This window comes from Equus quagga, chromosome 9 (assembly GCF_021613505.1).
Source record: "Equus quagga isolate Etosha38 chromosome 9, UCLA_HA_Equagga_1.0, whole genome shotgun sequence".
NCBI lineage: Eukaryota > Metazoa > Chordata > Mammalia > Perissodactyla > Equidae > Equus > Equus quagga.
Genome location: NC_060275.1, coordinates 61,605,666 through 61,630,412, shown reverse-complemented (window position 1 = coordinate 61,630,412; position 24,747 = coordinate 61,605,666). Strand labels below are relative to the sequence as shown.

Below are 24,747 nucleotides of genomic sequence, written 5' to 3'. Positions count from 1 at the left end.
GTGCAATCCTCTCTGGCCACCAGAGCCAGGTGCTCCAGAGGTGTTCTCCTGTATGGAGTTTGTGCACTCTCCTGTTGTGGTGGGGCCACGACTGCTACAGGCATGCTAACAGGTGGGGCTGGCCCCTAGCCCAGCTGGCAGTGAGGCCTGGCCACGACTACTTTGAGCACACTGGTGGGCAAGGCTGGTCCCCAGTGCAGCTGGCTGAAAGGCTTGATTTCAACTTGTACAGCCATGCTGATGGGCAGGGCTGACCCCCAGCATGGCTGGCTGCAAGGCCCAGCCTCGGTTGCTGTGGGTGTGCTGGCAGGCAGGACTATCATTTAGCGGGCTGTGAGGTCTGCCCAAGGCACAAGCATGGGTAGGGTTCTCAATGGAACACACTCATTGATGCTAGCAGGCTAAAAGGAGGATTCCTAAATGGTGTCCACCAGCATCTGCATTGGCACAGCAGAATGAGATCACAAAAATGGCTGTTGCCAGTGTTTCAGTCCCTGGGGAGAGTCCCAGCTGTCTCCTGCCTCTCCAGTGGGCACTGTAAAATTAGTAAGTGGGTATCCTTCATCTGTGGTCTATGTGCTTTCAATCTGCTGTTTTTGTGCTGGTTTCCAGGTTGAATGAGTCTGTGCATGAACCCTTTAATGGTGGGTTTCCCTTTCCTTACAATTCTATAGTTTTCTTGGACATATTCCCCATTGGTTTTCAAAGGCAGGTATTTTGGGAGCTCATCTCTGCTGTGCAGGATCTAAGGGTTGGGGTTCCTTTTGTGGAGCTCAAACCCCTTGTTCCTCAGGGAAAAGTTCTGTATCTTTGAGAGCCCTCCCAACCATGAAACACCACGACTGGGTTGTGAGTTTTTCCTTAGTGGGATGGTCTCTCTGCTTCTCCCACCTTCTCAGTGTCTCCTTTGTTGTGGAGGCTTTGTTCATCTTCTTTCCAGGTCCCCTTTAGAGGGAATTATTCCATATGTAGTTGTAGATTTGTTGTGTCTGTGGGAGGAGGTGAGCTCAGGATCTTCCTGCACCTGGATAGTTCCATCTAGGAGTCTGCAAACTTGTTAAGTGGCAAGGACAAGAGTGATCCATTTTTGAACAATGAGTAATAATGATAACAACAATAACTTAAGTCTGTATAATGAAGTATGGTTTACAATGAGTGATCATGTCTGTTATCCCACTGAGTTGTTTTCATAAGCTTCTGATGTAGATAGAGTCCCTATTTTATATTGAAGAACCTGAGGTCCAGAGGCTGAGCAAGAAGGCACGTTTCCCAGGAAGTCAGTGCAAGAGCTGGGTCTCAAACTCAAGTCTCCCTGCTGTATAATGAGTGCTCTGTCCAGCACCCCATGTCATGATGACACCTCCAGTACCTCCTTTTTATTCCTGGGAGGGAAGGAAGGTTAAGAGGCTCCACACCAACACCAGTGTTCTCATGTCATCCCAATTCTCCCTTCCCTTCCCCAAAGTTTGTCTTAACTGTAGGGAGAGCAAGCAATCATTCTCTTCATGGGGAAATCTCAGAGGCACAAGACAGGCCACACTCATGACCAGAAATTTCTCCCTACTGGCTAGAGCCTGGAAGTCAACCAATTACAACCTCATTCCTTTTATTTTGAAGATTTGATTCTGTTTAAAATATATTATCTCTGAGAAGAGTACTACTTTAAGATGTTTTCAGGAAAGGGCCATGTAGCAGAGTGGAACGTTGCTGAGCTGGAGCTGGGATGCTGGGATTCAAGTTCGGCCCCTGTTTTGCCATCGGCTGTGTAGCTCTGGGGACACCTCTCAACAGAGCTGGATCTCAGTTCAGTTATCTGTTAGTTCAGAGGCAGTAAACCAGAGACCTGGGCTTCCTCCCAGCTTTAGCACGCAAGGTATCTGTTAAGCTTTGTGGTATGTTCTTCGTTGATGTTTAGACCTTTCAGCTGTTTTGAATTATGAGATTAGAATCAACAACGGAAGAACTCAGACTTCTGTTGGATGACGTACTTCAGAGAGTCTTTGGTGCCTACTGGTTAAAAATAATTTACTTGGCTCCAAAAAGATAGTTGTGAAACTTTTTGGCAGGACTTTATATGGTAGGGCTTGACTGTGGCTAGCCCATTTCAAATGATACTTGTTGAAGTTGCTGAAAACAAAATCTTTCTTGAATATTCTTCTAGAAAAAGATGACAGTGTGTCGGCTTGGTTCTGAGTGCTGTCGTACTCCTATAATGACTTCCAAGGAGAATGACTTTCCCAAACCCCTCCCAGCTCTTATCCTCAGTAGTCATCAAGCCCTACATTATTTTCATATTTGCTACATGCACTTTCTTTATTTTTTTCTTTCCATTTCTCTCTCTTTCTTCATCTATATTCTATTCCATTCACTTCCACTGTCTATTCTACTCGTTAGAAAAATGCTTAGGGCTCAATGTCTTATAGACTTTCAGTAAACATAAGAGTTTTATTGTGTCATTGGGGCTAATCTGGCTAGTTGTTAGAACTGCTGAATCTGTTAAACCTGCAAAATGTCATTCTTGGGCTTATGCTAAACCTTGCAATTAGTTAATAAAAATCGTTGCACTGCAAAAAGTCTCTTCAGCCCTCCAATCACATCTTTAATTTTCCACCTACCCTCTTCCACCCCCCACTCTTCCTCCCAGCTGCTGTTCAAGGGGAGCATCCATATTTTGGTGCCTTCCCCTTAGCAGAGGCCATAGACTCTTATACACAGCAGCAATGCTGGACTGGATAAGAAATAGAGAAACAGAAACACTAAGTATTTAGTGTGGTAGATATACACAAACAAATTGGAAAGGGAAGAGTAAGAGAAGGTGAAGCAGGTTCAATTCTTTTGATGCTGACTGCCTAATTTTCCTAACGTACTTCTTGATTTCCATATGCCTTCCCTGGTTTCATTTAGGTAAGTCACCTCTGTATTTTTGTACTGGAAGGGAGAAGTAAGACAATGAAAATGATGGTGGCCCATGTTTATTGAGCTCTTCCCGTGAGCCAGGCTCTGTGCTGAAGAGCACCTGGTTCCTACAGCAACTCTCCAATTTGCAGAGAGGAACTCAAGGCTCCAGGAATGCAGGGCCAGACCCTTAATGGCAAGGCTGCTTCTCTATCACTCTTTTTGAAAAGAGAGATTTTTTTTGGAATAGGAATGAATTTATATGGAAGTAATTCTCAAAGTTGAAAGTAGAAAACACGAGCATTTGTAGGCATTTTCAAAGAATCAGGGTCTTGAAAAAAAGAGGAGTAAAAGAAACAGAAATATGATGATTCCCAAGCCACTGTAAGAGAAACACTAGAATTTCCAGACTGAAAGGAAAGCCTTTCAAAGTTCTATGTGAAAGCCATTCTCCCACCTCTTGTCCTCAGCCCTCCCATATCCCCCTCCCACACTCTTTACTAAAAGTCAACGCAACTCCTTTGGGGACAAACATTGGCCAGAGGGAGGTGGTAAATGACAAAGGAAAAGTTTGCACAGTGATGGCAAGTCACTGTTAATAAGAGACATCCGCCTCCACCCCGTTTCCTAGGAGGACATGTGGGAATTTGTCTGGGACCCGAGTGATGAAATAATGCAAGTTGTTTTTCCAGTAAACAAAATCCCTTGCACAATCTAAGACGCAGCCCTCCCTTGCTGTCAGCGCTATGATATTGACTCTCACGTGGTCCTCTCTGGGTCTGCTGCTGAACCTTCCCAGCCTTCCTGAGATTTTACCTGTAAGCTTTTCTGCTGAGTAACACGGTCCCCTCACCTAGCAAATTAATCCTTCCAAATGACAGAGGAAAAGCGTGGCCCAGATTTGGAAGCTAAAGAAACAACCACCTTCCACATCCTTTCCCCTCCTCCTCTGCTTCTTCCTCCTCCTCCTTTTCCTTCTTTTCTGGGTTCTCTTGAGTCACTTTTCATATCTTTTCTCTAGGCTTTCTCATCTTTTCTTTTTTCTTAGAAACCTCTTTATTGCACGTGTTCTGAAACACTTCTCCACATGCATTGCTGAATGGGTGCCAAATCCATACCCTGATATAACACTGCATTTGATGCAGCAGGCAAGAAGCATTCTTAGAAGTCTCGTTATTACATGTTCTTTTTTTTATTGAGGTATAATTGCCATATAACATTGTGGAAGTTTGAGGTGTGCAATGTGGTGGTGTGACGCATTTATATATTGCAATATTGCTCCCGCAGCGTTGCTAACACCTCTATCACATCACATAATTATCATTTCTTTTTTATGTTGAGAACAATTAAGAGCTAGTCGCTTAACAACTTTGAGTATAATACAGTAGTGTTGACTGTAATCACCATGTTGTGCATTAGCTCTCCAGAACTTAGCTACTAGTTGCAAGTTTATACACCAAACAAAATAATAAATAGAGGAGGACTCAGAACTCCCTGAGACTGAGTGTGCTTTTCCTCTGGAAAGACAGCTATGGCACTCTAAAGAGAGTTTCTTCAAAAAGAAGAAAATTAAAAGCACTAACATAGGCCATTAAGGAAAGAACGAGGAGAAGGCAAGTTTCCATGCTATGAGGAGATAGCTGCAATACCCTCTTTTTCTGTAGCCACTCTGCTCTCTGACTTCTCCTGAGAGACCAGATAAGGGTGTGAGAGTGAGACTCATGTACTGGACAGCAGGAGCTTGGGCACAAAGGTGAAAGGGTTTCATTTTTTCCAACTGCTGCCTTCAACTATATTTTCCCTTTTCTATCATCTAAAGGCATTTTGGATAAATTCTCCAGTTCTTTTGTTCCTTTTAGGTATTAAAAATGTCCATTCCAATTTAAAACTTCAGTTTCTTCTTCTCTTGTCTTCCCATTGCTGAGTGATTCTTACAGCTTGCTTCTCGCTGACAGAGTAATTCCAACTTACATAATTGTTCATCTTTATCACTTTCGTTTCACATTCCACTACTTTAACAAAACTTTTAAGCACTTTAATTTTAAATAGTTTTAGATTTAGAGAAAAGTTGCAAAATGGTATAAAGAGTTCCTACATATTCTTAACCCACAATTCCTGAAAGATAACATTTTACCACACTTGCTTTCTTATTCTGTGTCATAGACATAATATTTAATAAATGTTTATGTGCATATTTTCTTAACCATTTGAGAGTAAGTTGTAGATATAATGCCCCTTTGTTCCTAAATACTTCAGTGAGTATTTCTTTTAAAAAGATGACATTCTCTTACATGACCGTAGAATGATTTTCAAAGCGTAAAATTAAGATTGATGCAATGCTATCATCTAATCTACACAGCTTATTCAAATTTCAGAATCATCCCACTAATGTCTTTATAGCAAAACAAGAAAACTAATTTTTTCTGGTTCAAGATCCAATCAAGAATCACCCATTACGTTTAGTTGTCATTTCTCTTCAGGCTCCTTTTATTGGGAACAATTCCTTAGTCTTTTCTTTTTTTTTTTACTTTCATGATCTTGACATTTTTGAAGAGTACAGGCTATCTACATTGTAGAATGGCTCTCAACTAAGGTTTGCTATACCATTTATTTTTTACCTGAATTTTCTTTCTGTTCTTTAGGAAATAAAGTTAAAGATGACAAGAGAAAGTGCACTTCCTATACATTGAAATCACAAGTCTATGATTTCTTACTTGTTATACTGAAACTTTCCAAAACGTCTATCCAAATTGCACTTTAAAAGACATTGAGTTTTATCAAATATGTCATTCCCATTAAAAAAAAAAGAGGAAGAGAGAAGGAAAGAAGGAAGGTAGGAAGGAAAGAAGGAAGGAAGTAAGGAAGGAAGGAAGAAAGGAAGGAACGAAGGAAAGTAATAAGGGGTAATGCATGACTCTTTTATAATTTTATCCACTGTATTATTGTGTACCTTCCTGACAGATGACAATTTCTGTTTCCACTAGGTGTGGATGAGAGCTGAGTCCACTGTGTACAACTTTACACGTGTCTATCAATTATCTGTCGCTGCATAACAAACCATTCCAAAACTTAACAGCTTTCAACAATGACTATGTCATTTGCTCATGATTCTGTGGATCAGCAAGTTGGACTGGGCTCTGCTGGGTGGTTCTGCTGGTCTCACCTGTGATTACTCATGAAGCTGCTGTCTGACGGCTCAACCGGGGCTAGACGGGCTGAGATGGCCTCCACACGTATCTGGTGGTTAGTGCTGGCTGTCAGCTGAGCATCTCATTTCTCATAGACTCTCATCCTCATTGTTTTTCTTTTTGAATTCTCAAAAGCTCTGTAGGTAGAGTATGCATGATTTCCAGCCAAACTGAGCTGTGCAAAAAATAACTTTCTTGTTTTCTTATAACCAGATTTAAATTTATCACGAGCTCTCATAGCTGCATGGTAACTGAAAACTTACACAAAACTGTCTGTAAAAATGCAATTAAATTCAGTGATGTTGCAGTAATTTTTGGTTTCAATTCAATCAAATTTGGAAATGTCTTTTTCCCCACCCCTGGGTTGGTTCTAAGCTCTCTCCGAGACCCACCACCTTGTAGGGCAACTAGACAGGAAGTTGGGTAACCCTCTCTCCACACTTCCAGCTTCCAAACTGGGTGGTGGAGCTCCCATCAATTCTCAGGCCCCCAGGCAAGCCCCACCCTCGGGAACTTAGTTGGGGCTTCAGGCAGCGCACAGGTATTTGCAAGGACAAGCTCCAAGCAGCGGAAGATGGGCCCTGATGCAGGAGCCGGTCTGGTGCTCTTGAGAAGGAGGCCTGTGTGCCTGAGTGGAGCTTGCAAGGAGACAAGCACAAGAGAGGAGGATATGCAACCACAGGACATGTGTTAATGCGGAAATAAAGTTCGCTCAGTTGGACATAATATGTAACTCCAAAAATTTTTAAGCACCTTCAGTCCTTAATTAAGACTTACTCTTTTTAATTAGTTTTAAAGAGATATTTAAAATCCATTACAATAATAAGTAATTAAATCTTGCAAAGGCCTAAATGAATAGTCATTAAACCCTTGCGGGGCGCCTGAAGCCAAAGCCACGTATTTTTCTAAAAGTGTGACGCTGGAACAATGAAATCCTCTTCAAACTCACATTGAACAGAATCACCATGAAAGGAAGACAAGTCGTTAAGTCAAGTCAAATAACTCTTTAAAGATGATGTATTCTGAGAAAAGCGAGCTGAAGGAGTGCACACTTGCATTTCTTTTCTCTGGTAGTCAGTCTACCTTCTCTGCGCCCTCAGAGGCAGCTTCTTTCACCCATTTGCATCCTCTCCTCGGGTCTTTCCAAAGTTCTTGCCGTTCCTCTGGGCACGGGGCACATCCTGCTCCTGCTAGTTCCTCTTCTTTCCATGCTCAGTCCAGCTCCCACGTGGCCGACCAAGCTCCTGCCTCCCCTGCGTCCCGCGCTGTCCCATCCCTCGCCAGGCTTCTTCCTCCCTCTGTCTCTTCCCACCCCAACTTAGATGTATTTCTATGACAGCACTAGTAACCACGCACTGAAACACTTTGCTGGGTTTTCAGGAGGAATTCAGTAAGGACATGGAGTTGGCCATCACCTTGCTCTTTGCCCAGTGGCTTTCTCTTCTTTACATTCCTAGGATCTGGCACCTGGCCTGGTACAGAGCAAGCACTTCATAAATGCTTGTTGAATGAATGCAAGGGACTATGTGATATGAAGACACCTGGGCTGGCTCCTGCTTACTTTGAGCAGCCAGAGTGAAGTTTTTGGTTGAGTCAGACTCTTTTATTCTCTGTTCCATACTCCTCATGCTCCTGCTTATTCCAGGTCAACTTTATTGCCTCGTTCACTTATGAAATTTATTACAATTGGAACAGTGCTGACTTGAATTTTCCTCCATAACTATAAAAGAGCATTATTAATTGTTGAAGGTGTCTGGTAGATGTATGGGGATTTATTATACTTTGATATAATAGAAATTTTTTAAGCACTATTATTAAACACAGTTATAACATTAGCAGAACTCAAACAAAAAGAACGAAACGTATCCACATGGCTGACGTCCCAAAAAATCGATTTCTATCTTTCTCTGCTTTCTGTCAGATCTTGCCTATGTGCACATATAATTTTTATGTGGTTGCAATAATTTATGTATATGGTTTTAAGTATAGAGACATTATAACTCCTTTTCTTTCAGGTAAAGTGCTGTCACTTAAAAGTCAAATCACCACCAAGACAGTGACGTCCCTGATGATGACGATGACTATGCTTATAGGAGCTCCAACTCTGAGTCATTGTCGTATACGGTCTATTTCTAATACCCACAGCAAACTCAGCGAGGCTGAAAACGTGCCTGAAGTCATACAACTAGCAGAGCAGTAATAGCACTTGTCACCACTAATCCTTGCCAATCACTTTACTATATGCCAGCACCCAAGCTAAGGGTCTACCTGCTTTACCTCACTTAATACTCATAATGATCCCAAGTTATTATCCTTCCCAACTCTCAGGAGGAGACTGAGAGTTCGAGCAGCTGAGCAATTGGCCCCAGGTCACATGGCCGAAAGTGGCAGAGCTGGAATCGGCCGTCAGCTCTCTGACTGCACAGCCTCATTCATAACCCAGGATTTGAAACTGGAAATGGGATCCCTCGGGCTCCCGGCACCGACTCTAGTCTACTCTATCTTGTGCCCTTGGCAGGGAAGGGGGTTTCTTTTTGCTAACATAGTTCAGGCCAAATCTGAAATTAAAACAGTAATGGGTTTTTGGAGGAGTTTTAAAATGAGACTCCAACTTATAATTTATCAAACACGTCAGTTAAATACACACAGCATATTGTGAACTTCTTATTGGAGAGGCGTGTATCTCTGATAAGGACTGTGTGGTCCACTTGATTGAACTTCATCTCTCTGCTTCTATTTTCTTTTGTTAGCCACTTGAAAATTTATCATCCTACAATGTCACAATAATTTGAAACTTCTTAAAAGGAGACTTGCTCCTTAATGAAGCTCTGCTCCTTTGGTCTGAGGATATTATATAGCATCTCATCGCTCTTAAATTCATGACCTTGCTTTCTGAGATAAACTTAACGTGCAGAATGCTGATGTGGTGTTTGATTGCTCTCTCGACTTCTAATCAAAGCATCTTTTTATTTCCTCCTTTGTTTGCTGCTGTTAAACATGAAGCGTGCTTTGATGATCAGGCCCAGATGAGCAGGACTATAAAGGCATTTGCTGGTTACGCAGCTCCATGAGGACAAACAGGAAGATGCAGGGAAAATGGAAGCGGACAGAGCTAGAGTTAGCCCAACAGAGGGATTTCCTGAGAGGAAAAGGTGTATAATAACAAAGTGGATCTCTTTCTGGCAGCAACCTTTTTAAAAGCTCGATTTTAATTTGTTGAGATGGTTTGATGAAATGCAGCTGCTAGGAAGATAGACTCAGTGTTTTCTTAGAGTTGTACTGGGGCTTGGTTTCTCTGACAGGCTGGAGCTACTGATGTTCAGATCCCAGAGAGTGAAATGGCCTTGCTGTGCTCTCTCTTTTCCTGAATGGTTAATGTCAGCAGTGTGATTCTGCATAAATAGAAGTTTGATACCACTTGACACACAACACAGGTTTTATTTATGTTTCTGGTCACGTGGGTCACAGAGTAGTAGAGGGGCAGTAACCCTCCTAAAATAGAGTGGGCTTGATTCACAAATAACAGGATTTAGTGGGGGAGGAGCTAGGCTCATTGAATGGGCATCACATATTGGCTGATATCCTGCTCAAGGGGAACAAACAGTGATGAATAGATTCAGCTCCAGCTTTAACAAGTGTATATGGTCTAAGAGGGGAGATACAAAAGCTGATCACCCTCATGTAAGGGTTTCTCAACCTTGGCATTGTTGAGATTTGGTGCCCACAACTCTCTGTTGGGGGGCTGTCCTGTGCACCGCAGGATGTTAGCAGCATCCCTGGCCTCTACCTGCTAGATGCCCGTAGCAGCACCACCATCCCCTTAGTTGATCAAACATGTCCCCAGACATTTCCAAGTGTCCCCTGAGGGGCAAAGTTGCCGCAGTTGAGAACTGCTGCTGTTAGGAGGGATGAGCACTGTGTGTGAGAAAGGAGAGTCCAGGATGCTCCAGAAGGCAAGGAAGGATGCCCAGGCAGCCCCAGAGTGAGGTGGGGTGGTCAGGGAAGGCTTTCTTAGGAGGTGACACTGTATCTTGCGAGAAACATGAGTGGTGCTAGCGTGCAATCAAGGGACCAGCATGAACAAAGAGACAGCATCCTGAAAACACAAGGGGTGTGCAGGGAGTCACTGAGGTTACTACCTCAGTGTTGCTGGAAGGTCAAGTGTGTGTGTGTGTGTGTGTGTGTGTGTGTTAGACGGTAAATGGTGGGATGTGAGACTGCGATGTGGGCAAGTGTGTGACCATGGCCTGCAAGGACAGCTTATGCAGCGGGTTGGTAGGAATAGACTTCTAGAACATTCTGGCCACGATGCCGAGGATGGATTACAGTGGACTCTTGAATGGCACTAGGGGCCCTTTTGCAGGAGGTGCTGTGCTACTTGCTGTCCTTACATCACCCCATTTGATCCTCACAACAGGCTTGTGAGGAGGAAGCCCAATTATCCCACTTACAGGTGAGGATGGAGAGGGGCTGAGCCTCGCTCACTCAGTGCCAGGCAGCCTGCAGGACAGCAGGACCAGGACCTTCCTCGAGAAGGTGCTGAGGCTTCCTCCGAAAGATGGAATAGACTTGGCTTGTCTGGCAAAGCTTTGTCCAAGGAGTTGCTGCAACGGAGGTTGAATCAGGAGTCCAGTGACCAGCTCTTGCACACGGGGTGTGGGTAGAGTCCTCTGCAGGGATGCATTAAGCAGGTCAAAATACAGTGACAGTGAAGCAATCAAAAAGAAACAGGGTAGCCAAGTGCCTTCTGCATTGTTCTTTTCTCCCAGCAAACTTCCATTAGGCCCCAAGTGTTTGTGCATTTCAATAAGCATTTATTGAGTGCCTACTTCGTCCTCAGAACTGTTCCAGGGCTCTAGGGGAGACAAGAGGCTGAATCTAATTGAGCGGACAGCAAATGTGAGCTGAATGAACAGAGGGAGACAGCGATCAAACCCCAGGATGAAGGGTTTTCAGAAGAGGAGCTTGCCTCACAGAGAAAAGTAGCTCCGTTTAGATCGGCCTGAGAACCTGCGCCTGAACCTCTCACTTTCGGGGAACGCACGTTTCCCTGGGAAGAGCTGATGGCTGGCTGGTTGAGAGGGAGGCTTCAGGAAACGAAAGGGCCAGGCTCACCCGTACTGGACAAGGTCCTCTCTCGCGCGCCCCTGGAGACGGCAGTGCACTTGGCCGTCTTTCCTGTGACCTGTCAGGTATCCATTCACTGACTACGTGTGGAGACGTGTTCTAAGCATTTTTATGTATTAAGTCATTTAATTCCCATGGCAGCCTTACAAGGTACTATCATCTCCATTTTACATATGAAGAAATGGAAATTACAGACAAGCTAAGTAACTTGCCCAAGGTCACATGGCCTTTCGGTAATAAACTCAGGATTAAAATCCAAGGCTCTCAGCCATGTTAATTGGGCTCATAATATTGAGCACCAGGCTGTGCTCCCTCTCACTGTGGTGGCTACAAGCCGGAAGGCTGGGGCATGCTCCAGTGAGAGTAATAATAACCACTGTACTGAGAAAAAACTGCCGAGGGAGGCCACATCTTCGCATGGTAAAAAGAGAACAGGATTTAGATCAGAAGACAAGTGTTGGTCTTAACTCTTATACTAACCAGTTTTGTAACTTGGAGCATCAGTTAACCCCACTGAAGCTTAACTTCATCATATTTAACACGCAGTTAACAATATGGACCTCACAAGTCTTAGGAGCATCAGATAGACCGTATAACAATGTCTAAAACAGCTTCTGAAACTAAGTAAATACTCTGCAAATATAATGTGAGTGAAAGATAAATGAGAGATGCTTCATGGACACAGGTTTGATTGGCGTTGAAGAGAGTATAAAGTTCGTGAACAAGGACAAAGTAAAAATCAAATGTACCGAGAAAGTTCAGTAAATGAATCCAGGGGCATGTGTGTTGGGGGGGGGGGGGGGGGTATGTGAGTATGATAGTATAACAGCTGTCACTTACGGAACAGCTGTCAGTTAGCGGGGTCTTACCATGTACCCTCACTGTACTATGGCTTATGTACCATCATAACCACAAATTAGGGAATTTTGTTCTGTACTTTGGGCTCCCCATTGCATGCATGTTGCAGATGCTTAACCCTGGACTGTTCCGAGGCGTGCTGGTTTAACGCAGCCTCTCCGCGGGTGTCTGCAAGCCCAGCACCAGGCTGTGTCGGATGCAGGGTCGCGGCCAGCTCGGAAGGCACGGCTCCCATTTGCTCTCCTTCCTCCCGTGACTTCCCAGGCCCCCTGATTTTCGCGGGCCTGGATAGTACTCCTCAATCAAACATTCATCCCATACCTTTTGCCTCAAGCTGTACTTTTGAGGAAACCTGGGCTAAGACACATAAAAAAATTTTTCTTCAGTAAAAGAAAACACATTGAAGTAGATATGCACAGGAACAAGACCTAGATTTACATATGCAAAACATTAATTGGGTTGTCTCTCTTCATACTTGCCTACATTTTCTATTTTTAAAATTTTAAATTAGTAAAATGGTTATTTTAATAAACTATTTAAACATACACATTTCTTTCATTCAAAATTAACAGACATAATATATAGTCCTAAGCTGAAAAGCCACAGCAAGAATAAAAAGAATTGTTTTCAATAGTTATTGTATGAATTCAGTATGAATAAATGTGGATTTTCATATGTTGGAAAATAAACAATTGGATTACACAGAAGTGCAGGAAATACATTGAGCATACTGAATACATTCCGATTATTCTATGACTTCCTTAGGATTTGAAGGCAATCACATTACTCACCACGCCCTGGAATCTCAAAAACCTGTCCAGCAATCTATTGTTCTGAGGCTTAATCCAAACTGAAATCCATTCGGAGAGCCTCAGAAGTGTCTCGTGGCAAAGCCGGATGTGTGGCCTCCGTAGCGCATCCTCAAGCCAGCAGCATCCCGGCCATTGCTAATTCCCTGGGGATCAATGTGAATGGAAGGAAAATAAAAGCCGCCTTGGATTTTGCATGCCTTAGAAAGGACGTTAAGCCTGCCTTCACTTCCCTGCAGTGGTCTCATTTGCAGCGAGAGTCCACCATGAAGAAGGGGGGAGGGGCTCTGGGAAATCTTCCCCTCACATGACCTATTTCATTTGCGAAGACGCAGGCCTAGAGGCGCTGACCAGCCTCTAGGTGATCGCGCTCTGACCCGACAACCGTGGTTAAGCAAGCAGTCAGCATCTATGTTTCAAACCGTTAGAAGAAACAAAGTCAGCTATTCACACAGCTCAGCCATTTGATATGAGAACCTCACGACAGAAGAACCGAACTATTTTTGGAGGGGATTAAATCCATTACACCAAACTCTTCTGGAATGATGTTTTAACTTTTGCTTTTCTTAGTTGTTTGGGGGTAGTATAAGCAGGGTTAATGCTTAATTATGTAGTTATGTCTATGCAGGTAGTTACTTAGTAATTTCTTTACCTATGTTCCCTCAAGCCTTACCTCTAGCAATTTGAAAAGAAAAAACCATATCCTAGCCACAGTTATTCCATCTTTCTACAGGGCTAAGTCCAGAGTCTTCTTGTAGCTCCCAGCCTGGGCTGTGGAGTTGGACGGGCTGGGTTTGAATTCTGGTTCTGCCATTGACTAGGTACTTGACCTTGGGCCAGTGACTTGATCTTGCATAATAAGTAACTTGACCTCTCACTGTCTTCCTTTCCTCGTCTGCAAAGTAGAGATCATTTTAACACCCATCCTGCAGGTAAAGTGCGATGCCTTTCACTTAGTAAACATTCAATAAGTGTTGGCTATTAACTGCTCAAAAAAGTATTTATTGGAAAAAAATGTATTAAGGGAAAAGGAGAATTACCACAAAGAAGAAAGCTGTTGACTCCTGCTCAAACCATCCCAGCTCCTGCTATTCCCCACATTTCAGGAACTCTAACATCATTTATCACGCTCATGGAAGGGAAGAGGGAAAGAGGAGCATAGCTAACTTTTTTTTTAACAGCAGAACTCCATTGTCATATGAAATTTACATGTGTAAGGCATAGTCTGCTTCAAAAACTTAGGATACAGATTTAGCTACATTACTTTTTTTCCCCTTAATAAACAGCTAGAACACTGAAGCATCCCATTACTAAAATGTCCAAAGTGTCAACCTCTGTCTGAGAACGCCAGGGGCTACTCAGTCACAGGGAGCACATCTCTCTCAAATGCCACGTGGAGCTGAAATGGGCTGGCATTGTTTGATTTACACCTCCCGCTGCTCCTCTCACCCAGGCCCTGGCCCCTCCGTGGGTGGACCTGCAGATTCCGGGGATCGCCCAGCCTGAGCCCAGCTGAGCTCCTGGCTTGGTGATCACAGCTCTGTGATTGCTCTCCAGGACAGAGCTTCTGTGCCAAGGGCTACGCAGGGGCTGCTGCCAGCAAGAGCCATGTGCTTCCAGGGGAGCAGCCTCTACAGACTGCAGCCCTCCTCTCAGAACCCTGTCATCAACCTTGATGTCTCTTCTCCCCTTAATCACGACATATTTTTAGGATTTTTCGGGTATGCAAATGTGTCTGCCTCCTCCCAACTGTATTAGTTTGCTAAGGCCACCCTAACACAGCGTGACAGGCTGGGTGCCCTAAATACAGGTTCTGGAGGCTACAAGGCCGGGAGCAAGGTGTCCGCACGATCGGTTGCTTGCGAGGCCTCTCTCCTTGGCTCCTCCCGGTGTCTTCACGTGGCCCTATTTCCAAATACAGCCACATTCTGGGTACTGGGGGTTAGGACTTCAACATTTGAAATTTGAGGGGACACAATGCAGCCCATAACACTCATAACTGACTCTACATAGAGTGTAAGTGAACATTTTTAATTCGAGAGAGAGACATCGGTCCATACCAGCGACATTCTTCCGGGACAGCGGGCACCCGGTGCTCATCCTACTAAGGCAAACACCGAGGGGTCGGTCAGACATTTAAGGTGCCCCAAGCTGACCCCAGAAGCTCGCAGCACACTCTGATCCCGGAGCTGCTCTGGGAGAAAGGGCAGCGGGGGTCCAGCCCCTCCTTCACTCCCTCCTCGCGAGTCCCCTCTGACCGGTACCGTGGGGAACCTTCCGCCGGAGGATTCCAGGTGTCCAGGCTCCTTGTTTCTTTTTCATGACTGCACAATTCACCGAAGTTTGAAATGGGTGCGTTTGCTGCCGTCTGACGGTCTTCAGCTTTGGAAGCCTAACTCTGTGGCTGGCGTTCAGCCGTCCCCCTGGCGTCCGGGCGCGCTCCCGAGACCGTGCCCACGGCCTGGCGCTGGCGGGCCTGCTTAATTTTTCCACTTTACCTCTTTTGGGAGATGGGCTTGCTAACCACCCTGCTCAGCTGTGATACCCAAGAAAAGCTGAGCGGGGAAAGTTAGCTGCCGCCTCCCTGTGACCCGCTTGCACATACAGGCCAATAAACCCGGGCAGAGTGACAGTGACAGCTGCCTGGTGGCGTTCAGAGGGAATCGAGTGGTTCAGTTCTGCAGCCCCAGGGACAGTATACCGTTACAGCCCGGCTGCTCAGAGAGAAACCGCCGAAGCTCCCCCGCTGCCGCGCCGGAGGCTGGGGCCCCTGCCGGGGCTGACCGGGAGCCCCCGCGTCCGCCGCCGCACTCTGTCCTCGCCGCCGCTCTCGCTGCCTGCCTGCGCAGGCCGCTTAGCAGCCGGGGTGCGACAGGACCCCAGCCTTCGGGCGGCGGCGGAGAGAGGGTGCAAAGGAGGGAGAATGGGGGCGCGGCAGTCAAGTGCCCACTCCCAGGACAAGGGCCCCAAGGGGATGGTGCTGCTGGCCGGGAGGCAGAAATTCTCGCCGTGGGACGATGCCCTGCTCTCCGGAAAGGACCCACGGTCTCTGCTGAAGCGGGGCATGCGCCACGTCAGCTTCAGCCTGGTCACCAAGGGAATGACAGACATCCCCGACTTTCTGTGGGGCTTGTCTGAGGTCCAGAAACTCAATCTGTCTCACAACCAGCTCAGGGTTCTCCCGCCCGAGGTGGGGAAGCTGACTCGGCTCGTGGTCCTGAACCTGTGCGGGAACCGCCTAAAGAGTCTGCCCCGAGAAATCAGCCTCCTCAAGAGCCTGAAGGTGCTGTTCGTCAACATGAACTGCCTGACCGAGATGCCGGCCGAGCTGAGCGCCTGCAAAAACCTGGAGGTCCTGAGCCTGTCGCACAACTGCCTTTCCCAGCTTCCTGCCAGCTTCGCCGACCTCCCCAGACTGAGGAAGCTCAACATCAGCAACAACTATTTTGCTCACATCCCCATCTGTGTGTTTTCACTGAAGGAGCTGGATTTTTTGCACGTGGGCTCTAACCGCCTGGAAAACATCGCTGAGAGCATCCAGTGTCTGGTCAGCCTGCAGATCTTCATCGCGGAGAGAAACAATATCCACTCCTTCCCGCGGTCTCTCTGCCTGCTCACGAGCCTGGAGCTGCTGAACTTGAACAACAATGACATCCAGACCCTCCCGGACGAACTCTACCTGCTGTGTCGACTGGCGAGGATTGCTTGGAACCCCATGGACAAGGGGCTCCATATTTCCCATAACCCTCTCTCCAAGCCTCTGCCAGAGCTGGTGGAGGGGGGCCTGGAGATGCTCTTCAGCTACCTGAAGGATAAAAAGCACAACTGATGCGGCCCAGGAAGCGTGGACTGGAGCCAGTGCATGGAGACTTGTCAGCTGGGTACTTGTCTAGTCTAAACTTTCTCCCCTTACTGTTTGCGTGGCTCAGTGCTTGTGTTACCATTTGCTAAATCGTATTGAACACCTGTTGTAGGGAAGTGTTTGCTTTGAACTCTATAGGTTCCTAATAAGCCCCAAAATATTATGTTCATCTCATTCTAAACATAAATTGAAGCAGGCCTTTGGTTTTCTCCGAAGAGAAATAATTGCTCTGATTCTTCTGAGGAGTAGTGGGATTCAGCCCTTGGAATAGTGGACAGCAGGTCTGATTCAATGCAATCCGAAAGTCAGATATTTGCTAAGCATGTGGTGTGAGCCAAGTGCGATGTGAGGCACTGACACCATCTGGTTTCAACCCTCGAATCGGCAGCCTGCAGCCAGGTAACAGCGAGACACACTCCTCCATCAGCCTTGGTAAGTGTTACCTGGGACCAAAGAGCCAGCTGGGGCCCTGCCCTGCCGGCGATGACCAAATCAGACAGAGCTTTCCCCTCAGGTTCTGGGGAAACAGTCAGAGGAACATTGTCTCTAAAATGTCTATAGAGTAAGAATCGAGCTGCTTTTGTTCATGTCTGGTGGTGAATGATGGGGGTAGCATGATGGCTTTCAGATAATAAATACAAATCAATTTTAATGTCAGTGTCCACCTTCTTTCCCAGTCCTCTTGCATCCATAGGCACATCCCTGAGCTTTTCTAGAGATGCCGGCCAGTGGTTACGTTATCCGATTCTAACTTCACTTCTCCTCCCTTTCTAGATTTGCCCTCTCAGAGATGAGCTAATAATTGGGGGGAAAATGGTGAAAAGGCAGGAAAGAGGAGGTAAGGCATAGATAAGCCACAGAAAACAAGTAATTACCCTTTTCCCATTAAGAGGAAGGTAGTATTTGCCACTTGGCTTTCACATAGGGACATTTAAAAAATGAGTTGAGTGACATTTAAAAGCTCTTTGGACAAAAGGGCCTGTGCAAATATTAAGTTTGTTTTGTTTTTAATTTTAAAAGTACACAGCTGTTAAACACGAACATCAGGACAAGCAATTACAGAGTTCCTGTCACAAGGGTCATTGGATCTTACTGCTGTCATGGCTGCCAAGAATCCCTAAGACATTGCTATTCATTTGGAGTTGAAGATTTAGGATGAAAATGTGGCACTGAAGAAAGTACAGTACCTTCAGATAATGGAGAGCCAAGTGCCCAGGTTTCTTGGCTCATTTGTCTACAGAACATAGCAAACAATATCAAGACCTAGGATTTAGATTTGCTGCCAAGGCTTGTCTAACTTTTTCATGTTTAGTTTAATTCAGTTAAACTTATATTTATTAGCACCTTCTTTAGCCTAGACACTGGGCTGGGACTTCAAGAGGAATAACACCCTGCTTCTTCTACCAAGGAGCTCACACTTTGGTGAAAGAGACAGACTCGTGTGGGTTTCTAAAATATGTGGCAAATGTGAGCCCTGCTAAAGAGAAATGTAAGCAAGGGGCTGAAGCATGGATAACGTGGGTGGGCAGACTAGACTGAGCCCCAAAGTCTCAGTCACCAAAGAACACGGTGGGCTGAATCAGCCAGACCCTCCGTCCACTGTGGGCATCTTATCCTAATTCCTCCTCCCCACTTCATGCCATTTGGAAAAGAGCAGCAAAGTGCTGGGGTGGTCGGTAGCTCGTTCTCAGGTTCTGAGCTCAGGCAATTGTAGTGTAGAGCTGCCGTCTGACTTCTTTCAAGAGCTGCTCAAAGGGGGTCCATATAACTTATTCATGGGGACAAGTGATTTACCTAGCAGACTCTAAAGTCAATTTTCCCATCCACAAAAGGGGGCAACAATTCCCGCTGTTATCGTCAGATACCATAGTTCCCTTAGCACGTTTGTGCGTGAGCTCTTCTTTGGAGTCGTTGCCAACAGGTCTTACCAGCATCACTGGGAGGCAGCTGAAGAAGTCCCCTCTAAATTCCGTCTCCAGCAGCAAGCGGAGCCCCGCATATCCCTGCCAGGCACACACAGGCACACTCCAGTAGCATCACACACATTAGCTTGCTGGAGCCAAGACTATTTAAAGACATCAGTGGGATTCTTCCTTGACCTCATGACTCAGTGGGAAACTGTAGGGCGAGTCTTCCTCTGCAGAGCAGACCTAGGCAGATCACTGGCTGGAGCTCTGGCGGGAGCACACGCAGCTGTCAGACAAACACCGATGTGTGCCAGGATCACACCTGTTGGTGTCTGCTACTGACAGCCGCTTGGGCTCGCACTGAGTTTCCATGACCTTGCTGTGGGCAGAGAGGCAGGCTCGGGCAGCAGCGCCAGCTTTTACTGCTGAGCCATCCTTTTATTTCCTCTCCTCACTTTTTCAGTCACCTGATTCCACAGTAACTCTATTCCGGGGAAAGAACAGAACCGTATTTTGAAGGTGACCCAAGAGCTTATTATACTTCTTATTAGAAAAAAAGTGGTATCATTTGGTTGCCAGCGTCCATGGGTGCCTCTCAAAAGTGTAGTAGCAAGGTTTTCTTTGTTAACGCTCAGCACTGAGGAAATCATAGAAGTACTGGGAGGTGCCCAACGGGCTTTAGATATTGATTCTTCGTGAATGCTCCTTTATTGATAAAGGGAAGTGTTGTGCAGGGGACTGGCTAGCGTGCTTGGTTATTCAAAACCCTCACGTGGCGGGGATTTGATACAACCTTCAGTGTCAGATTCTACAGTCTGCTGACTGACTGCGAAATGCTTCTTGCTTCTCTTTTGTAGTTCTGATACTGCCGCATTCAGATCACTCCCAGGTATTTCTAAGGCTTCTGAGGATGACTGCACTGACTGTGGAGTTATTTAGCCAAAGAATACGAGCTAACTGGGTGCTTGATGTGGGGAGCTGGCTGCTCACGTTCTTGATGACACTGCGGTTTTCATGTCACCTGGCTCTCAGTTCAGAGCAATCTCAGTGGTGTGTTTAGAAACTCCTTTTGAAGCAATTGTAGCTTAAAACCATACAATTAAGAAGAAATCCTATGTTCATAGGAAAGGATGACGACTTTGAAAAGACACATCTGTTCAAGGAATAATACTGCTAAATGCATAAAACTCCTGCATAATAGAAAGAAAAATGTCGTCATTACTTAGTTTGTTGGCTAAATAAATGGTTAATAGAAGAATTGTACTCCATTCTCAGGCTTAGCTAATAGGCTGCCTTTCTGCAGTAACCGAAGACAGAGCGACCACGGGACTGTGCACCTGTGCGCACACTGACGTCGCACTGGCACTGGCGAGAGAGGATGCTGCTGTTATGGCAGGGATCCAGTAAACGAAACATTTTTCTTCTGGTCATGTATCAGTGCATTTTAAAATTCCATTTCATATGCCTCAAAGCATGTACTAACTAAATATGCATTTTGATAGCTACGCATTAAAAACAGAGGAAGATTGAAGGACTGTGGGCTTCGTCACTGGAAGACACATGCAAGTGTCAACACCTGAGATCACGGGGCTGAGTGAGGCCTGAAGGCTGGGCTTCAGTGCCTCTTCTCAGTAATATCCATACCCTACGGAGAGTCTGTCCTGATGGAGTTCCTGAGATTCTGTTACAAAAGATGAAAAATAGAAGATGAGTTCAGGAAATGGTCTTAAAAAAAACAAAAACAAAAAAGCAAAAATTCAAGCTGCTAGATTTAGCTAATATGAAGATACTACTCAATTTCCATCAGTATCTACTTAACTATCCACACGTGCTCTATCTTCTTACTCCATCAGAGTTATTTTCAGTACCGTGTAAGACATACTTGAGAAACACCAAATACCCAGCCATGATTAAATGTGCAACTAAGTACCAGTATACTTGATATAGTTATAATTCATCCCAAAATACCAAAACACAACCTCTCCATATATTTTAAGAAAATGGAATAAAATTCAGAGGAACATGAAAGCTATTATAAACAATAATGGGAATGATCTTGACCTTGTTGAGAAAAGAACTTTTTATTAAATGTTCCTTTTAAGTTGTATGTCCAGTTGAATCCAAAGCATTACTAATTAAAAAAAAAAGGGACAGCACAGTAATAAAAGAGATGCAGAGAAGGCTGGTCATGAGTCTGTGAGCGTCATTAGGCAAGCATTGCTGAAGGCCTTAGCATGCAGCTTGCTATGCAGATTTGTTTTAGTGGTGTCAAAGGAATCTACTTGCAGGGAGAGAGCTTATTCCTCACTGCTTCTAGACTTACTCCTTATTTCAGCATAGGACAGAAAATAAAAGGTGAACGGAAGTCCATTCTGAAAGTGTCAAAGTATTTACTGATACTCTTGAGAGAAACATACGTTGTGAAAACTACAAGACCATTGGCCTGATGGCATGGGCTAGAGCTGCTGATGGAACATCACCTAATCACCCGTATTCTTTGGTCTTGAGTGACTTGAGTTCAGAAGTCAGTGTGCCAGGACATGCCGCTTGGGGGAATGTGTGTTCTTCTGTCTCCTGAATGTCATGCCCATCACCCTGTGCATGCATTCGAGAAGAGGCCCTGTGGCGTAGTGGGAAAAGCTCTGGCCTGAGAGCTGCATGTGTTGATTGCACAGGACTTACTGAGCATCTGTGCATCCTAAACTACAAGTGTTGGGGACAGGACGAGAGACAAGTTCCCCACCCTCCAAGAGCTCCCAAGTCCCTGGGCAAAGAAAACAAGGCTCAGCTAAACATGATGCAGTCCTCTGCGGACAACTGCCTTAATCGATGCCTAAACTAGCACAAAGCCATGGGGCGGGGCTGCAGGAGGCGCAGAGGTGTGGTGTGACTGAAATGGTGTGGGGTATACACAATCTAACACAATGGTTATCGACCCAATGGTTCCTTTGTTTTGCTTTGTCTTGATGGAAAATTTGTGACTCTCATTGTTGCAGAGTGGTCTGCTTTATAACACCTTTGTGGCAGTTTTTTTCCTGCTTGAATCTAAGATTTGGGCAGGCACATGGGGGGAGAAGGACACATTACAATAATGGTGGCACCGTGTGTCATGGGTTCAAGAGGTGCTCCCAAGCCCCTCTCCCACCGCATGTGGGCGAAGGTCTCTCCTGAGCGTTCTGGAAGGACCGTGGGTTAGCATGGCCTTCAACACTGGCTGCTCATCAGAAGCCCCTGTGGAACTTCAGAAAAAGAAAGCCTTAAATTTCAATTTGAGAGATTCTAATATAGTTGGTTTGAGTGAGGCCTGAGCTGCTTTTTTTTTTTTTAAGCTCACTACATAATTCTGCCGGTGACTCTGAGCTGAGAAATAGTGATGTAGGCTCTTACCTAAACAGTCAGATATGGGACTAAGCCAACGGGGCCCGGAGCTACCAGCTGAAAGAGAGCAGTCGAAGGTGGGAGATCTCTGAACCTGGCCGGTGGATGGTAGCCCTGCTGGGGCCTCGTGATTAAATTCATCTGGGCACTTGTGGAAAATTTAGAATCCCAGGTTCCTTTGGAAGACTCTCAGATTCAGGAGGTCTAGGGCAGGGCTGGCATGTGTGGGTCTGACAAGCACTCTAGCTGTTTCCTGTCATAAGGCTGACTGGAGAAAACCTGCGCTAGCGGCATGTGTGCCCACCAGAAAAGGGCTGCCGCTCGGATTCTAGATTAAGCTGCTCCCTGGACGCTCCTGATTTTCCTGACGAGCTCTGCCGCTAGGCTTCGAACTCTTTGCTGACTTTTACTTTTGCATCCAGCATAGGGAAGCTGTTCAGTAATGATGTACTGAATGAATGCACGAGAAAATGAACCCGTGTGCACGGACGACTCAGCCTCTCAGGGCCTCAGTTTTCTGTAAAGTGAGGCAATTGAACTTACTTTAAGGTGAACTCACTTTTAGCTTCTTTCAGTTCTGAAATTCTGACTGTATTTTTTTTTTTTTTTGCTTTGTCTTCCCCTTATCTAATGCCTCACGAAATAGATATCTGAGCTTATAATCATTGTGATTACTGAGAAGAGCAAGAAGCATGAGGAAATGGGTCAAGATCAGTATGACTGCTTTAATATCTCGTTGCTGCAGCATAGAGGTCTAATTTAGTTTTGCCTTGAGTTTGCAGACCTCCAGATTGTCTGGACTCCATCTCTAACTTTTTACTGGATTGGAGGCTCAGAGGGAATATTTCTGTTTGGCTTTGTTGATTGATTGATTTAAAACGCCTATGTTTCTGGAAAGAAGGAATTTCTAATTATCTGTTTTCCATAAAAAAAGTGCTAATTGGATTTGATTCAATAATAGGATTTGGGTACTTAGAGCTGAAATTTATGCCTTCTTCACAGCACTTCCTCATGCACATGCACGTATGAGCCACATGCACGTATGAATTTTGCTATAAATTTTCAAAAGCAACTTTTGGAAATGAGCACACATAAAACTGCAAAATAGCTCTTCCTTTGGTTTCTTTGCTTCTTAATAATATCGCTCCTTTCTCTGCCTCCACTGTTTTAGTTAAAGCCTCAAATTGATGATATCTACATTGTGGAAATTAGAAATTAATGACTTTAATTTGTTTTTCACTAACCTTCCTTATAAGAGGGCAAGTTACAATTGTGTTTGATAAGGATTCATGAGTAATTTTGTTGCCATAAGTACTTTGAGAATTCAAAGTATGGTTCTGGTATTATGCTCCTCGGCCAAGATATATGAGAAGGTTAAGGAATATTTTCATTGTGGAAATCACAGAAGTAGTATAAACAAAGAATCTAGCCAAGAAGGATAAAAGTCTTCCTTATGTTTTAATCCTTTAAACTTTCTTATTATCATTATTAAACATCTATTGTAAATAATTGAGAAATCTGTTTATCTCCCAGAAATGTATATAATATGTTTGTTATAGAACATTTTAATTGTTCATCTGACGATGTAATATGTTGTCCATAGAAAATTGAGTTAACTCAGTTTGTAAATTAACTTGGCAGGCTCTTTATATTAATCCACTAACTCAAATGTCCTTTTAACTGACTCTTTTCTACAGCAGAAGAGGGAAAGTAACTCTCTTTCTGACAGATCAAAATGAACAGGTTCTTTTTTATGCCACGTGAGGTTGGTTCCCTCATAGTCATCACCTATTGTGCAAAGGACAAGGGTGAATTTGACAAAATCACGTAGCATGTGTGCAGTGAAGGGTTGACTCAGCAGGCCTAGGGTGTTCAAATTCTGCACATTTCCAAGAGAAGTGTGGCCTTTGACCAGCTCTTGAGGAAAAACCTCTAAACCTGCCTGATAAGAGTGTCTTTGTGTACCTGGGCTACACCAGAGAGTCCATGCTACAGTGTGGTTTATGGTGTGGCCTTCAGCAACCCAGTATTAGTCTGACCTCTGGAGAGGCTGGAGACTGAGGAGCTGAGGTCAGTCACATGGGAGCTCCATGCCTCTGTGACCAACTCCCAGTAAAACCCTGGACACCAAGGCTCATGTGAACTTCCCTGGGTGGCAATACTCCATATGTGTCACATATCATTGCTGGGAGAATTAAGCACCACCAAACAACTCCATTAGGGGAGGACAATGGGAAGGTTGTGCCTGGTCTCTCCTGGATTCTGCCATATGCACCTTCTATCTGTTGATTTTGACTTGTGTCCTTTTGCTGTAATAAACTATAACCATGAGTATAACAGATTTTTCTGAATTCTGTGAGTCCTTCTAGCAAATTCTTGAACTTGAGGGTGGCCTTAGGGATCCCCCAAAGAGCATGGGTTAAATAGGAGACTTTATTAAGAAAGCAAGGGGAGAGAAGCTAAAGGTCCTCAGATTCCCCTCCATGCTGGCCACGTGTGGTGGGTATGCCTTTCTGGGAGAGAACTTGCTCTCTTGATAGTTCTCTCTCTTCTTGGGGAAATCTTGAGCACAATAATAAGACACCTTTGGTGCCTGCCTGTCTGGTTTTGATGCTAGGAGTGGTCTAAGAAAGCCAGCTGCACCAGCAAACCTTGGGCATCATGGAGTTGCCATAAGGGATGGAACTCATCGGTCCCAGGAAGACAACCTAGAGTGCTATTCC

At 45.0% G+C, this 24,747-nt stretch overlaps 1 protein-coding gene across 6 annotated transcripts in view; it reads left to right on the top strand.

Moving 5' to 3' along the window:
• The first annotated feature begins 14,836 nt into the window (after positions 1 to 14,836).
• The window catches only part of LRRC30 (leucine rich repeat containing 30), a 36,691-nt gene continuing 26,780 nt past the window's right edge, over positions 14,837 to 24,747 (top strand). For 3 of the 6 annotated variants that reach the window (XM_046670854.1, XM_046670855.1, XM_046670857.1), the window contains exon 1: positions 14,837 to 17,171. In XM_046670854.1, coding sequence (XP_046526810.1) covers positions 15,801 to 16,706 — 906 coding nt within the window. In that variant the 5' untranslated portion in view covers positions 14,837 to 15,800 and the 3' untranslated portion in view covers positions 16,707 to 17,171. Of the gene's footprint in view, positions 17,172 to 17,513; positions 17,685 to 19,503; positions 22,574 to 24,747 lie in introns of those variants that run through there. The other 3 variants (XM_046670853.1, XM_046670856.1, XM_046670858.1) reach the window with 3 other exon arrangements.